Raw genomic sequence first — 16,228 nt, 5'->3', positions numbered from 1 at the left:
CCTAGTCTGTGACTGCAGACAAAAGGAGTGGACAGAAATGAAACAATGGAACAGCATGTCTAATATCATAGAAGAGCACTTCCGGGCCACACCAACATTACCGTGTGACATTACAAAGTTAAATCCCCTTACAATTTCTGAGCATCTTAGCAAGACTTTATAGAGTGCAACGACACTTAGAATTGCATTTGATGCCTATTTGAACATTATTATGGTGACTACCAATTTCTCCTATTACAAGGCAGGTTGCCTCAGGGACTTAGAATGACACTCGTCACTTGTAATCTTTTTTTCGGTGCCCATAAGGGTTGTCTCTCAGCTCATCCATAATTAATTGAATATGCTTATCTCCAATCACTCAAGTAAAAAAGAAGCATTCTAGGGATAAGATTATTGTTTTTTTAATACTTCCTCACATGTCACAAGTCATTTATTTGAAATGATTCATGCTCTCCGTTACATTGGATGTCTGTGTGGTTTTCAAATGTGCAAAAAAAAGACACAAAAGATACACTGCTGTAAGTGTGAACAGCAAAGAGAAAACAGCTAAAAAATTTGGAAAAGCATTTCAGAAAATATCTCAACATTTTTCACATTAGCTAAACTTACCATCATTCTGTAAGATTGTCATTTCCAAACACAATATAATTCCTCTCATTGATGTTTTGTTCCGTCTTTAGGTGCACACACACATTAGATAGAATTAGACATGCCTCAGTGGTTAGCACTGCAGCCTTGCAGCGCTGGGGTCGTGGGTTCAAATCCCACCAAGGACAACATCTGCAAGGAGTTTGTATGTTCTCCCCGTGTTTGCGTGGGTTTACTCCGGGTTCTAGATTGCGAGCCCCAATGAGGACAGTGATGATAATGTATGTAAAGAGCTGCGGAATTAATGGTGCTATATAAGCAAAACATAAAATGAAATAACTAATTAAACAGATGTGACTGTGATGTGAACAACTGTTCACTGACACATTTCCATCTAATGTCTATGGGGCCCTTAAGGATGTATGCTGAACCAGATTCTGGATGTGTGTTTCTCTCTAATGGAGAGGACCCTAGTTTGACTTCAAAGACTTCATAAGGTAAGAATCAGGAAGCCATTCACATTCCCAGACTTTATTTTATTAACATGTATGTTCCTCTTAGCTAATCATTTGGGATTCCAGAAAAAACCCCAACCACAATTAGCTCATTGTTGTGGTCAGTGCCTCAGGAAAGAAGTCCTAAATGGAGACTACTTTATAAGGGGCTTTGTAATCAGCCAATTTGACAACATAAAGAAGTTGTCCACTACTTGGACAACTTCTCACACCCCACGCTTAGCCCTGATGAAATAAAAAAGCCTATCCTCACCTCCTGTGCTGGTGCCGTTGCCGCGGTGTCGGCACTCGCGCTCCCCGGGGCTCACGTGTTGCTATTGTGACACGTGGCCCCGGCGTCCAAACAACACCTGCATCACTGTCCCCGCCTCTTGTCGAATTGAAAATGAAGAGGAAAGAGAGAGCAGCTCCAGCCCGGACTTCATCTTCATGTTTCATTTGTCTGAAGGTGGGGACGGTGACGCCAGCGCTGATTGGGCATTGGGTCACATGTCGTAACAACAGCATGGGAGCCCCAGGGAGAGGATGTTCCGACACTGCAGAAACGGCGCCAGCACGGGAAGTGAGTGTATTTTTTTTATTTTATCAGGGCCAAACATTTAGATCAAGAAGGGGTTGTGCAATTAGTGGACAACCCCTTTAAGCTCCAACATACACATTAAACTAATGTTGGTCTCTCCCGCTGATATTGACAAGTTCATGCAACAATCTAGTATGCATGGGGGCACTGGCCAACAGAAATATCGACTGCTGATCGCTTTATTCCCCCAGAGATAAGCTGCCAGCACAGATGTCTGTAGGTGGCTTTCTAATAGAGAACACAGGAGTGCTCGGCAAAGAGAGCGTTCATGTATAAAGAGGAGGCTAAGATGGCTGAGCGATCAGCTGAAGCATTGTTCGGCCGGCAGCCATCGAATGTGTATAGCAGCCTGACTAATAACATTTTTAAATACAAATAGATACTAATAGAGCTAGATTACTGGCACCTCCACTATCCAATCTGTAATCCATACTCTGCCTGCCAACACACAGTACCCCTTATTGCACTAGAAAGACTAAACTTTGAAACCCAATCTGGAGGATAGGTCAGAGCTGATACTGTTTGAGTGAGCAGCATGAGTAGCATATGCTGTGCAAAGTATTGTTATCAGTGAGTATATAGCTTAACCATTCAGCATCTGCCAGGGGCTTTGTTTACAAGGGGCCTCAGCAGATGCTTGGCAATCATTACACGTGAACCTGAAAGAAAAACTTGCAAGTTCCCCTTTTATTAGAGCAAACTATTTAAAAAAAGTATTTGGATGTCTTTAAGAGGAAGAAGTTCCCTTGTTCTTTTTTTATAGCACAAGGGATTTTTATGTTGGGCACTTTATTGAACAAGTTAAACTTGATGCAAAATCTGACTTTATAAAGAAGTGTACAATAAATACTTTTTATGCTTGCAGAATGGAATTCTTGTAATGTGAAATTCAACTGACAATATGTAAAAAGGAAGGCCAAGAAAATTATAGATATTTATATATAAATATATACTATATGCATACTATGCATGGTATATCACAAAAGTGAATAAACCCCTCACTGCAGCCATGACACTTTAATACAATGTAACATAGTCAGTGTACAGCTTGTTTAACAGTGTAAATTTGGTGTGACTTCTAAATAACTCAACACACATCCACTAATATCTAAAGTGCTGGCAACAAAAGTGCACCCATAAGTGAAAATGGCCAAATTGTGCCCAAAGAGTCAATATTTTGTGTGGCCACCATTATTTTTAAACACTGCCTTAGCTTTCTTGGGCATGGAGTTCGCTAGAGCTTCACAGGTAACCACTGGATGATGACATCAAGGAGCTAGTGAACGTTGGAAACCTTGTGCTCCTCCACCTTCCATTTGAGGATACCCCAGAGATGCTCAATAGGGTTTAGGTCTGGAGACATTCTTGGGCAGTCCAGTGCCTTTACACTCAGTTTCTTTAGCAAGGTAGAGGTCTTTTTGGAGGTGTGTTTGGGGTCATTATCATATTGGATTACTTCCCTGTGGCCTACTTTAGTTTCCAAAGGGAGGGGATCATGCTCTGCTTCAGTATGTCACAGTACATGTTGGCAGTTAATGAACTGTAGCTCCCCACAGTCAACAGCACTCACGAAACCCCAAATCATGACACTCTCACCACTATGCTTGACTGTAGGCAAGACACACTTGCTTTGTGCTTCTCACCCACGTTGACACCATCTGAACCAAATAAGTTTATCCAGGTCTCATCAAACTACAAGACATGGTTCCAGGAATCTATGTCCTTAGTTTGCTTGTTTTCAGCAAAGTGTTTGTGGGCTTTGATGTGCATCATCTTTTGATGAGGCTTCCTTCAGGGACGAGAGCTATGCAGACCAATTTGATGCAGTGTGTGGCTATGGTCTGAGCATTAACAGACTGACACCCCCACCCCTGTAACCTCTGCAGCAATGCTGGCAGCACTCATACGTCTACTTTCAAAAGACACCCTCTGGATATGATGCTGAGCACATGCCTTCAACTTCTTTGGCTGACTATTGCAAGGCCTGTTCTGAGTGAAACCTGTCTTGTTAAAACGCTGTATGGTATTGACCACTGTGCTGCAGCTCAGTTTCAGGGTGTTGATAGCCTAGGCCATCTTCATGTAAAGCAACAATCTTTTTTTCAGATCCTCAGAGAATTCTTCGACATGAGGGGCCATCTTGAACTTTCAGCAACCAGTACGACAGAGTGTGAGAGTGATATACTGTATTTCCTACAGTCCGGGGTGAGGGAACGCTGTGCTGGTCTTCACTGACATTATCCTCTAATAGTGATCCTATTGTTTAAAAAGATATTTAGAAACACTAAGGGGGGTTCTATTCTTGGTACCTCGGAAACACGACATACCATATGATTATAGGACTCAGCAGCGTCCCATTTGGCATTTCTGTTTTTTTATTGATGTTTTCAGATATCAATAAAGATATTTGATTTTATACAATGGATCGCTTCCTCACTTTGGCTGTGTATCATGGGCTGAAGTTTTGTTTGTGTTTATCTTGGAGAAGTGTCATTTAAACTTACCATTAAGACTTTGTATTTAATACATACAGTCAAGGCTGAAAGTATTGGCACCCTTGAAATTGTGGACAGATGAGACCAAGATAGAGCTTTTTGTTAAAGCACATCATTCTACTGTTTACTGAAAATAGAATGAGTCCTGCAAAGAAAAGAACACAGTACGTATAGTCAAATATGATGATAGTGGTTCAAAGATGTTTTGGGGTTGTTTTGCTGCCTCCTGGGTGCCTTGACTAAGCACAAGTCATCATGTAATCTGAAGATTGCCAAAGAATTTTAGGTCACAATGTAGTGTCCAGTGTCAGAAAGCTAGGTTTGCATCCTAAGAAGTCATGGGTCTTCCAGCAGAATGCCACACACTGCTGCAGCATGTGTGGTGCATATCCTGAGCGTTCGCTTCTGTAAGGCTGGCTTTACAGAGGACTAAAGCTGGTGCTAATCAATTGGCCACTAGATGGGAGCAGGTGAACCACCTCTTTAATGACTGCATCTCCAGATCTGAGTTTGATTAGCTTGCCTGGCACAATGTCACATATGTGTCAGGCCGCAACAATGATGTTACAACAGAACGGCTAATTCAAAGAAAAGCCACCGATATTGTTAGGTAGGATGTGGATCTCCCGCTCCAGTCCAGTGCCATAGACTGCACTTGTAGCAGACAGACCGAGACATGCAAATTGATTCACATCAAGTTTATTCCTCTGTAAAGCCCCTCCCATACTCAACAGATAACTGTAGAACGGTTGAGCTTCAGTGATCCTGTCATAACGCCTGAGAAGTCTGTATTAGAGTTGCAATAAATACTTTCATTCTTTATGAAATAATGATTCTTGATCTTATTTTCTAAGAATTTTTCATTGTGCCAATCCTCCGTTTTTTCCTTCTATAAATGTATAAGTAAATGGAGAACTGGGTGTTACAAGTTGGGGGTGGTGTCTCGAAGTAAAGATGCTGTCTAGTCAGCCGTGACATTGCAAGGCTGCGTAAGGACACATCTCTGGTAATGGTAATACACAGTCAATTATTCATGAAAATTCAGGAGGAATAACACAGTACCAGCATGACACAAAACTGTGAAAAAGTTGCTCCAGAATCATAATACAATTATTAACCAAAACATGCCAGAAATTATTTAAAGAAAATCTGTCATGTGCAAAAACGCAATTGACCTGCAGATATACAGTAAGTATAATTTGCAGGTTAATAGTGTTCTGTAACTGCCTAACACCTGCACTGAAAGCCCCGCTGCAGGGAGGAAATTAACTTTATTTCTCCTGGCATCATTGGGCTTTCAGTCATAGGAGTGGTGCTGACACATCTTCAGTCATAGGAGTGGTGCCGACACATCTTCAGTCACAGGAGTGGTGCCGACACATCTTCAGTCACAGGAGTGGTGCCGACACATCTTCAGTCATAGGGGTGGTGTCAGCGCAGCTTCAGTCATACGGGTGGTGCCGACACAGCTTCATTCATAATGGTGGTGTCAGCACAGCTGCAGTCAAAGGGATGGTGCCAGCGTAGCTTCAGTCATAGGGTGGTGCTGGCGCAGCTTCATTCATAGGGGTGGTGCTGACACAGCTTCAGTCATAGGGGTGGTGCTGACACAGCTTCAGTCATAGGGGAGGTGCCAGCGCAGCATCAGTCATAGGGGTGGTGCCGGCGCAGCATCAGTCATAGGGGTGGTGCCGGCGCAGCTTTAGTCATAGGGGTGGTGCCGGCGCAGCTTTAGTCATAGGGCTGGTGCCAGCGCAGCTTCAGTCATAGGGGTGATGCCGATGCAGATTCAGTTACAAGCGTGATGCTGGTGCAGCTTCCGTCATAGGGGTGATGCCGATGCAGCTTCAGTCACAAGGGTGGTGCTGGTGCTGCTTCAGTCATAGGGGTGGTGCTGATGCAGCTTCAATCACCGCTCAGTACATAGTGAGCAGCGACAGACAGCCGGCCCACCCCTATAACTGAAAGTCTGATGCTTCCTGGAGTTATAAAGTTCATTCTGTCCTGGCAATGAGGTTCTCAGTGCAGACGCCGGGCAACTTAAGAACGCTATTAACCTGCTAATTAACCTCAAATCTACAGGTTAATAGCGTTTTTTTAAATGATAGGTTCCCTTTAAGGTCTTCCTCCAAAAGGGTTGTCTCAACAGAGATATTGCTGGTATATTGATAGGATATGCTACTAATATGCAATGTCAAAGCCCCTAGGAAAGCTCCTTGTCACTAGTTCTGTTGGCTTCAGTGACACTACATCCATGTTGATTGCTCTTGTCTCATCTTTGCTGCTATTACAGAAAATAAAGCTTATCTGACAGCAATTCTTTGTGTAAGGGGCAGCCTGGCTGTCTGGCAGTGGCAGATGTTGGCAAAATAAGGATTACAGAAAGTTAGATTTTTTTGTTTAACTAGAAGACATTGATGCCAGAGGTGTCTGAGAAAGTCAATACTGGAGTCCGGTCAGACAGTTGATGGATAAACAGATTTCCATCTCCCGTGTGTGACAGCTAAGTGCTGCAGGCAATCAGATTAATGTGATTAAGAACAGTACACAGATAGATATGCACCTTTCAGATGATATCTTCTGCTACTTGGGCTGGATTGAGTTATATGTAAAAGAGAATTGTGTAGATTTGTCTTAAAAAGTAAATTTTCCACAATCAGACTTCTCGCTTTATAGCCAGCTTGTTTCCTTGCTTATTCCGGGATGAAACAATTCATTGTCAGTGAGAATAAGGTAGATTATTTTGGCAGATGCTGTTATTCGGGGGTTGATTTATAACATCTGCAATGCAGCTTTTACATGAAAACTTGTTGAGCTCTATTTTAAACACATAATTTTCTCGAGAAAAGCTTTTTTCCACCAAAGTATTCCAAGTATGATGACTGATCTATTCACAGACTACTTTATATACAAATAATTACTATTAAGAGGCATAGAAAGGTTTAAACGCGCTATTATCTTTCAGTTGTATTTGCAGAAAATTGTTAAAAAAATACGTAAAATCACTGGTGAACTTGTGCATCGGCCCAGCTGCTACTCTAACTCCCAGAGAATAAGAACCTGATCGCTCCTTCTATTACTCCCACTGCCGAATGCTGAGGGCCATTTTATATTTTTCAAATGGGGATCATTAGAAGTGACATTTATTAATACATTTATGGCACAAACTCGCATCAAAAGGCACAAATTATGGTCCACACCTTAATTTATGACTTTTTAACTTTTCTCCACTGTTCAAGACACTTTTCCAAAAATTGTGCAGAGTCTAAGGGTACCGTTACACCTAGCGATGCACCAGCGATCCCGACCAGCGATATTACGCGGTCAGGATCGCTGGTGCATCGCTAGGTGGTCGCTAGTGAGCTGCCACTCAGGCAGATCTCACCAGCGACATCGCTGGGGACGGGGATCGCTACTTACCTGTCAGACGCGGCGATCCTGCGTCCTCCCGCCCGGCTCCACGCGTCGCTCGTCTCCACAGCAGGAAGCGCCGCAGGAAGTGGACGACGAGAAATGATCCAGGAGCTTCTCGCGCGATCAGCGATAACCAGTGGGGGGAGCCGGTCGGAGGTAAGTATCACATGCAGCGATATAGCTAGCAATATCGCAGCAACGTCACAAAATCGGTGACTTTAGAGCGATATTGCTAGCGATATGGCAGTGTGTAACGGGGGCTTAACGGAAAGGCATTTACTACAGTCTACTCCAGGAAGTTGTGTAAACTCCAGCGTGGTGTGCACTCAGTCAGGGGCATCTTACGCTTGGGTGCTTTTAATTAAGACTGGCCAGAAGTATGGCTGTCTTGATATACGGTATATCTCCCTCTATTTCAAAAGCTAGAATATCTTTCAGCAGACACTTGCTCCCTGATCCATGAACAGCATGTGTCAGACACTGGCTGGACGATTCAACCATATATGTTTAGCTCTGAAACGCAGCGGCATTTCACAGACAAATATGATTTAATAGGACTGAACTGCACAGGAGACCAGTCGACAAGCTTTATCCCATTCGGTGCTCTAGACTGACAGGTCTCTCCCTATACACACACACGCAGAGGGAGACTTGTCACTCAAGGGGACCCACCTGTCCGACTAGTCTCACATCGCAGCATGAAACATATGTGGCTAAAATAATGCAACCAAGGCTGGATACTTGCTGCCCATTGATGAATCATCATGTATCAACTATGAGATTCCCTTTAAGATATGTACATTTTAAATCTTTAAATAAATGCAATTAACACCAAATAATGCCCACCCATGACTGCAGACTATAGTAAGAATATTAAATATAGCCATTGTAGAATCTAGCTAATCAATGTATCTGTGTATCTGAAATAGACAACTGCAATCAAAACTCTAGGCCCCGATTTATCATTTTCGGGAGTTTTTAGTCACTTTCCGTTTTGGTCTGGTGGTGTTAGTTGCGAGTCTTCAAAATGGCGCACACGATTCATGAATTTGGCACAAAGTAAAAATGGTCTTTTTTCTGTTTTGTGCTGCTTTTGTGATGTTAGGCCGCCAAAAATCACATGTTAAGCAACACATTTTGATACTCTTTTAAAAAGTGGCAATTGATGAAGAGTAGACATCTGGAATCACTAATCTCTGACCACAAAGCGTAAAAAAACCCAAACCAAATGAATTGGTTGCAAACAGATAAGAGGCGCAAAGCATGCACAAGCGTTATGAATGAGTCACCGTAGGAGGCAAAAACAGAAATGCTAGCTAAGTCCAGAAAACCAGAGAAGTTGGCAGCTATCGGATTGCAGACCCCAGAACCTATCAACAACAACTAGCAGTAGCCGTGGGGGGTTCCTACGATGCCCTAGACCCCTCGATGACAGCTGGAGAACTGCCTAGCCTAAAGACAGAAAGGGAAATCTAAACTGCCCCAGAGCAGACCCCAAAGCAATAGGCAGCCCCCAACATATAATGACGGTGAAGCAAGAAGAAAAAACACTAACACAGATAGAAAGATAGACTGAGCAAATGATGGGGCCCAAGCTAACTAGATAGGACAGGATAGGAAGCCTGCTGTCTGCAATCCGCGAAAAACCCTATCAAAATAAGAGCCAACAGACTGACAGGGAAAAAGGCCCTGAAGACGCTAGGCTTCAAAAAGACTATGTCAGTACTCAGGTATTTTCTGAAGACAGAGCAAACCGACAAAAAAGGAATTCAGCTCACCCCAGCAGGGAATGTCAGAATCCAGAGAAGCAAGGCAAACTAAAACCAAAACACAAATGCAAAAAGGCAAAGCAGAAAACTTAGCTTTTGAGGAGCAGGAATCAGACTGGTCTCCTAGAATTCCACAGAGAAATCACCAGCGAGGCAGAAGGGCGTCGGCTGCCTTATATCCAGTCAGAGATCCCCGTCGCCCAGTCATCCTCTCCCAGCTCAGGTGCTTGGTAATCAGCCTCACTACCTTCCTTCACCAGAAGAGGGAGTTCATCAGACCTCAATGGTGAAGGGGAAAATGAACTCATAACACACAAGTAGACAAAAAACAGGAGCAAAGGTAATGATGAATTAAAGCCTTTCTGTCGCTAAGGACAGGACTAGTCAGTGTTGTACCTTGTATAGTACATTTACATACTGGCTAATTTACTAGGAAAATGTCTGCTTTAGATATATATAACTGAATACTGAATATTGCCCTTACAGAAATAAATAATTTCGGTTTTTGCTTATTTATCATGTCAGGAACTTTGTACACAGGAAACAATGACCTACATGTATCTCATTTCATGAGACACAAAACTGGCAGATGTTATGCAGGTAGGATTATCAGCCGACAGCTGTTTCTAATTGTATTGTTACATTTCACTGTATGTGACAATATTAGCACATGGCTGGGGTCTGATAAGCGTGATCCAACATTCTGCTGAACACTGACCTTTTTCGGCTCCTTCTCTAAATGTACAGAAGAAATGTAAGACTTGATGGATTGTCGTAAATATCAAAGTAACATATCAGAAGATGTCATGGATAAATGTCCTTTGCGCCTATCAGAGATGTCAATGAATGAAAATCCGGAAAATGTCATGTAGAAATTGAAAAGTACCGCATTTGATTTTTATTTGAACAACACTATTATACCCCCCAAAAAATTCTAGTTATAGCACAAAATGATATCAATGTTTTTACCGCAGGACAGAGAACAATCTCCATTTGTAGATGCCCATCTAGACTTGGGATGGTACTAGTCCTTAGATGTTATAAGCTTCAGAAATAGTTCTATATTCCTAGATATTTCTATAGTTCAGAAATATTTCTGTTTGTCCTGTTCCTCCCAGTTTATTTCTTATTTTCCTTAGTCTTTAGTTTACAGCAGAGTATATTGCACCGTGAGTTCCGTTGGATGAAGGCAGAAATGAGTGACATGTTAGATTAGGTATAATTTCAGATCCATACGGTATATTTCCTACCGGATACTGTAAGAGACTGCCATCTGTAACATGAGTCTACAACTATACCCGGTCTTCAGCATGCGGTATTTACATAGGTACGAGATTCACAAAGCTTGTGTCTGTCTTCGTTAAATTGTGCAGCTGCAACAGCTTAAAAATGATTCCTGAAGCCACATATGTCATTGTTCGTGGATACACTGCGCATCTATGAAGGAGAAGGTTCCCCAGCAATTACGAAAATGAAACAGACCGTAGTAGGGATAAGTAAACATGTGCATGCCGCTCGAACGGACAAAGAGGACTAATCTCCCCATAGAGCACGGTAATTACTAGCACTGATGCATTGACAATGGAAGGTAGGCTCATCCTACAACACTTTTTGTAGCATGATTTCTAGTGACATGCCAAAGAAATATGTTTCTATTCCTCAACCATTTAAAGAACTGTTACACCTAAAACGCCATCTGCCTCTTGAATGCGCCATCCAAGTGTAAATGCCTGTCATAGCCAAAAACCAGGTGCTGAAAAGTATGGCACTGATGATTACAGATCGGAGTGACATGTGCTGAAGTCAGTGTAAGAACAACGTAAACTAAAATCAAAACCTTCCTCTATTACGATCTTGCAGTGGTTCAAATGCGGCATCCAAAGGGTTAAAAACTGGGAGTCACGTTTTCTCTGATTTCAGCTGTTTTTGGTTAGTAGTTGGTTGTCGGTGATCAAGCCGATAAAGAAAGGCATCAAACTTGCTTGTCATTGGCTGAATTTGCTCATCCAGCCCTCCAGCAACACGTCACGGCACCAGAGAGTGCCACAGTAGGTAGCTCTCTTTGGTCCCTATTCAACAAAGAGATTACACCAGAATTCTGGCATAAATCTTCTTGAAAATTTAACAAAATCTTTTATGAAAAAATGTAGAGACTTTTGGTGGTTTCACACCAATTTTCCACACCTATATCAAAATGGGCAGAGCTGGAGTAGGACAGGGGCACAACAACACAGCTTATCTAATTGATAATGAACTGTGCCACTCCTTACCCCAGAAATCTTTCTCCAATCTCTGACTGGAGTAAAGGGCCTGTCACACTAAGCGATATCGCTAGCAATTTCGCTATAACGTCACTGTTTTTTGACTCCTAATTACCTCTTTAATTTCAGATAATTTGTTACTCTATTCTTTCACCCCTTCTAGGCTGTCATGCAAAGTGCATCACACAACAAATGCACTTACATATGTTCAATCCGCAGACACAGCGTTGTCCAAGTAAAAAGAAAATTTTCTCAAGGACTTTTGAGTTGTAAAAAAAAAGCAAACTAAGTTATACTCACTTATCTGCTCAGTGGAACAGGCTGCCACGAGAAGTGGTGAGTTCTCCTTCAATGGAAGTCTTCAAACAGAGGCTGGACAGACATCTGACTGGGATGATTTAGCGAATCCTGCTTTGAGCAGGGGGTTGGACCAGATGGCCCAGGAGGTCCCTTCCAACTCTACGATTCTATGATTCTATGATTCATTTCACAATAATCTTCCATTCCAAACAGGCTGCTGATCACCCAATGAACAAGCAAAAAGCTTATTTGTTGGGTGAAATGATCTTTTGGTTTGCAAAAAAGACCATCATTTTTGGCAGCGCATCTGCACGTGTAATTAGGACTCGAAAAGATGCTACTGAAAAAAATGGCAACCTATGTGCACAGATCTAGTACCGATTGTTCAGTAAGCATGCTCTACATGTGTAACCATGTCATTAAATGTCTGCCGACCGACAAACATGCTGACGCTGCATGCATCTCATGCAGTAAATGGCACCTAATTTGTTATTTTTTAAAGCTATAACCCAATGGGGAACTTTTCTTTTTGCTTGAACAATCCCTTCAATTTAATTTATGTCAAAAATAATTTTTGTAACAAATTACAATGGAATGCATAATATGTTAATACCATGAAGACATTTTAGAAACATTAGTGCTTCCGCAGACAGTATTAACTTTACCTACCTGATTATAATACGTCTTGAATACAATAACTCCGCCAGCACATGACTGAACATAACTTGGATAATGTTGTCCATTTTCTCGTAACCAGACTTGAGTTCCCTGCAGCAAAAAAAAGACATAATTCAGATTTAGAAGTGGTATTTACTTAGAAGGGTCTAAAGTATGTATACAACATGCACAAAAGTGGTTTCTCCGGCCGACCAAACGTAGGTTAGCAGTGAAGGCAACAATACTTCTCCAATTTATTTACTTGCAGAAGAGCGCAAACTTTTTTTTAGCATTAAAGTGATTGCATCTGGCTTAGGAAAATCATATGGAAAGTTTTTGGGAAGGATACTCTCACTAATTAGAAGTGGTTCTCTCATTCAGTACCCTCGTCTATTTTCTAGAGCATCTAGAAAATGGCTAAAAAGAGCACCTGAAGGAGCTGGCGTATCTGTACCTACACCAACAGAACGTTGACTTTAAGAGAACTGATAATGCTTCACCTCTACCTTTGGTGGTACTATAGTGGAACGGAACACTTAGGTCACAATGTCGCAAAGAGTTTATACCAAAATTCTGTCGCAAAACACTTTTGAAAAGTCACATTTTTGTACAATGCGAAGTTGGGCAAACATTTTGCAACTTTTGGAGTTTTCACTCCGGGTTTGACCAGTTCTGCCCAAATGAGCGAAGTTGGGGAGGAACCATGGCAAAATGGGGCATGACGATCAAATTCATGAAAAGTGGTGCCATTTTTTACACCAGAGATGTTACTGCAGTCCCTGACCGGAGCAAAATTTCATAGCATTTGCATTGGCTTTCATATGGAACATTTCATCTGGCTATATTTTTGTCTATTTCAGTAATTTATTTCCACGTAATGAGTAAACGTGCATCCACCTATCATTTACTGTGCAGATCTCATAGTAAAAATATAATTTGATCATCATTAGGATGCATTATTTACTCAGGAAACACTTTTTTGTTTTACCTGCGTAAATCGACTAAAATAACACATAGTGGAAGTGTCCCCTGCCCTGATGACCTATATAGAAAGCTGCTCTACAAAAGGTTTATTCAGAGGCATAACATCCGGTGCTGACTGTATATGTTCCACCCAAGAATACTACACAGTGGATCGTAGATGTCACATATTTAGAAGAGCCTACTGTGGTTTCTCTCTGGCTATTGATCCACTGAAATGGTGGACTTGGGACTTCATATTAGCGTGTTGTGTATGTGGGGCGATCAGCTACCAATCCCAAATCTTGCGGAAATAAAGATAAGTTATAATCTTGATTAAACCCATTCAATAATTATTACAAGTATTTTCATAGTCATTGATTTACATACTTCACAAGAAAAACATACAGGTCAACCCAATGTGGAAACTATTAACATTGATGCATCTACCTAGACGGGTATAGGTAGACTATACATGTTCTACCCTGGCACCATATTCTGCAAGCACCCCCTGGTCACAGCTCTCGTGATACAGAAAAAATGTCTGATTCCAATCCATGAACATGTGAAATAAAAGAAGATGTAAGAGCATTTTCAGCTGCCTCCTGGATTTGTTCATTTTGGTTGGTGGTAGACAGCTGCACTTCTCTACTGTAAAATCAACCAACTGCACTAAATGGATAACAACACAGATACATTGCATGGCATCTTACAGGCTGACAACTGATGCGGGTGAGTGATTACTAGAGTTTTCTTTTGTTAGCTACATGGAAAAATAGACCCATATGGAAGATCTAAGTAAATGATGGGGAAAAACACACAATTTTGGTTGTTGGATAACCGCTGAGTGAGAATTTATAAGTGGGATGTCTACCAGCACTACCGGGCTCATTGGTGAAGAGGGACAGTTCTCTATTTATTTTTTGGGAATTAGACTAATTGAAAACGTGAAATGCTGACATAGATGAAGACCCCACTGTTCTGTTAACAGGAAGTCTTAAGACCCCAATAAGCATTAGACTAATGTTGACTGAACACCAATATTGATGGGTTTGACTGACAATCTAATGTGTATAGGAGCGTTGGACAACTGCTTATTGCAGAAATGTTGATTCGGCATGTCCAGTTTTGTACTGCCAATCTATTTGTTATTCCAGAGAGAAGTCTGTTTTCTGCACACAGAATGCACAGCCAAACAAGAACGATCAGAACTCTTGCCATCTTTACACCAGCTACTAGACCTAAATTTTATGCTCATACTTCCTGTTATTTTAATCAGCCACATGGACATATGTAGTAATAGATTGGCCCGACCCTCCGATCTGGGCAAAGGTGAGCTGTGACATCGCCAATTGTGAATGATGGATCCGGTATTATCTACTGTATATAATGGTGTACCCTTTCATTGTAATCCTGACTGTGACGGCAATGAGAATGCTGAAAAGTCTTGTGTAAAAAACAGGAAGTAGCAATCTAACAGTGGCCAGAGTGAAATTGCAAGAGTTCTGATTTTTTAAATGTACACAGTGATATGGAAACTTTAAAAACTACATAGTGAATATGATTTAAAAATAAATTTACCAAAAAAACTATTTAAACAATAACGTGTTTTCAGATTACGCATTTCCTTAAAGTGTTGTCACCAAAGAAAAGAAAACAGCATCATGCACAAACTTTCAAATTGGGTGTGGGACGGAAATGTAAACCCGCACTAGTCATCCATTTCCATAAAGCACACTGATCTCAAATGTTCAGTTCTTTGTGTGACCCAGAAATTGACTTAATTATTATTTACCTAAGCTCAGTAATTGTGACCTTAACCGTGGAAGACATTACTATGTTTTGGTTTGACATTGAGTGACATGGAAGATGCACTATGTAGCGCTGAGGTTTTTATTACCTAGTAATCTGATCCATATGGATGATAAAATCCTCTGCAGGCATACAAGCTGTCATAGGAGAGCTGCCTGGGAGCCAGGTGTGACAAAGTGCTGATAAGCTCTCCAGGGCGGCAGGTGAGGACGCTGATAACAGCTCTACTTTCTATTGCAGGGTTTGTATTTGAAAGAAAACATTCCGGAAATGCTCTTTTGAACAGTCACAAACTACACTGAACTCTGCTACAGATTCTTTGTAATATCCAAAGGAAAAGAAAAGCCAAACACCCTATCACTGTCTGAGGAACAAGGTTCAGACTTCTAGTAACAGTAGAAATAAATTGTATGTCACTAGAAGGCATCTAACTTTCAACCATTCCACACCATTCTTTGTTCTAAGATGTTCTAAATGAAGCATTTAAAAAATAGTAGCCTAAAAGATGGCAAAGTTTGGGAACTTGAGATACATGCGGGGTAGTTGATAAAATGAAAAATAAAAACATCAAAACTCAACTTGCACCACAATTTACAGTAGTCCTTGATGAGCGTTCTACACTAGTCCTGCCATGATAACCAATGTTCATGTACAGCAGTGGTCCCCAACCTTTCTGACCTAGAAAGCCACATTCAGCTCTGAGAGAAGGTCACGAGCCAAATCCAGCTCTTGCTCCCCTCACAGTAGTGGCAACCAAAGCCCCATTACGGGTATAATGATAATCAAAACTTTTCCACAGAAATCACCCCGAAGCAGTAGAACAAGATCCAAGGGTTCCCACAATACCCCCATTCAGTATTCTCCCATCCAGCACTCC

At 41.5% G+C, this 16,228-nt stretch overlaps 1 protein-coding gene across 1 annotated transcript in view; it reads right to left on the bottom strand.

Annotated features, from left to right (window-relative positions):
* Window positions 1-16,228, bottom strand: part of MYO10 (myosin X) — a 254,463-nt gene that overhangs the window by 195,051 nt on the left and 43,184 nt on the right. Inside the window, exon 2 of the mRNA XM_073569433.1 lies at window positions 12,592-12,690. Coding sequence (XP_073425534.1) covers window positions 12,592-12,690 — 99 coding nt within the window. The remainder of the gene's footprint in view (window positions 1-12,591; window positions 12,691-16,228) is intronic.

Source organism: Dendrobates tinctorius, unplaced genomic scaffold (assembly GCF_039654945.1).
Source record: "Dendrobates tinctorius isolate UK_male_01 unplaced genomic scaffold, ASM3965494v1 ptg000025l, whole genome shotgun sequence".
Taxonomy (NCBI): Eukaryota; Metazoa; Chordata; class Amphibia; order Anura; family Dendrobatidae; genus Dendrobates; species Dendrobates tinctorius.
The sequence above is the reverse complement of the archived record's forward strand: the minus strand, read 5'-3'. Positions and strand labels throughout refer to the sequence as shown.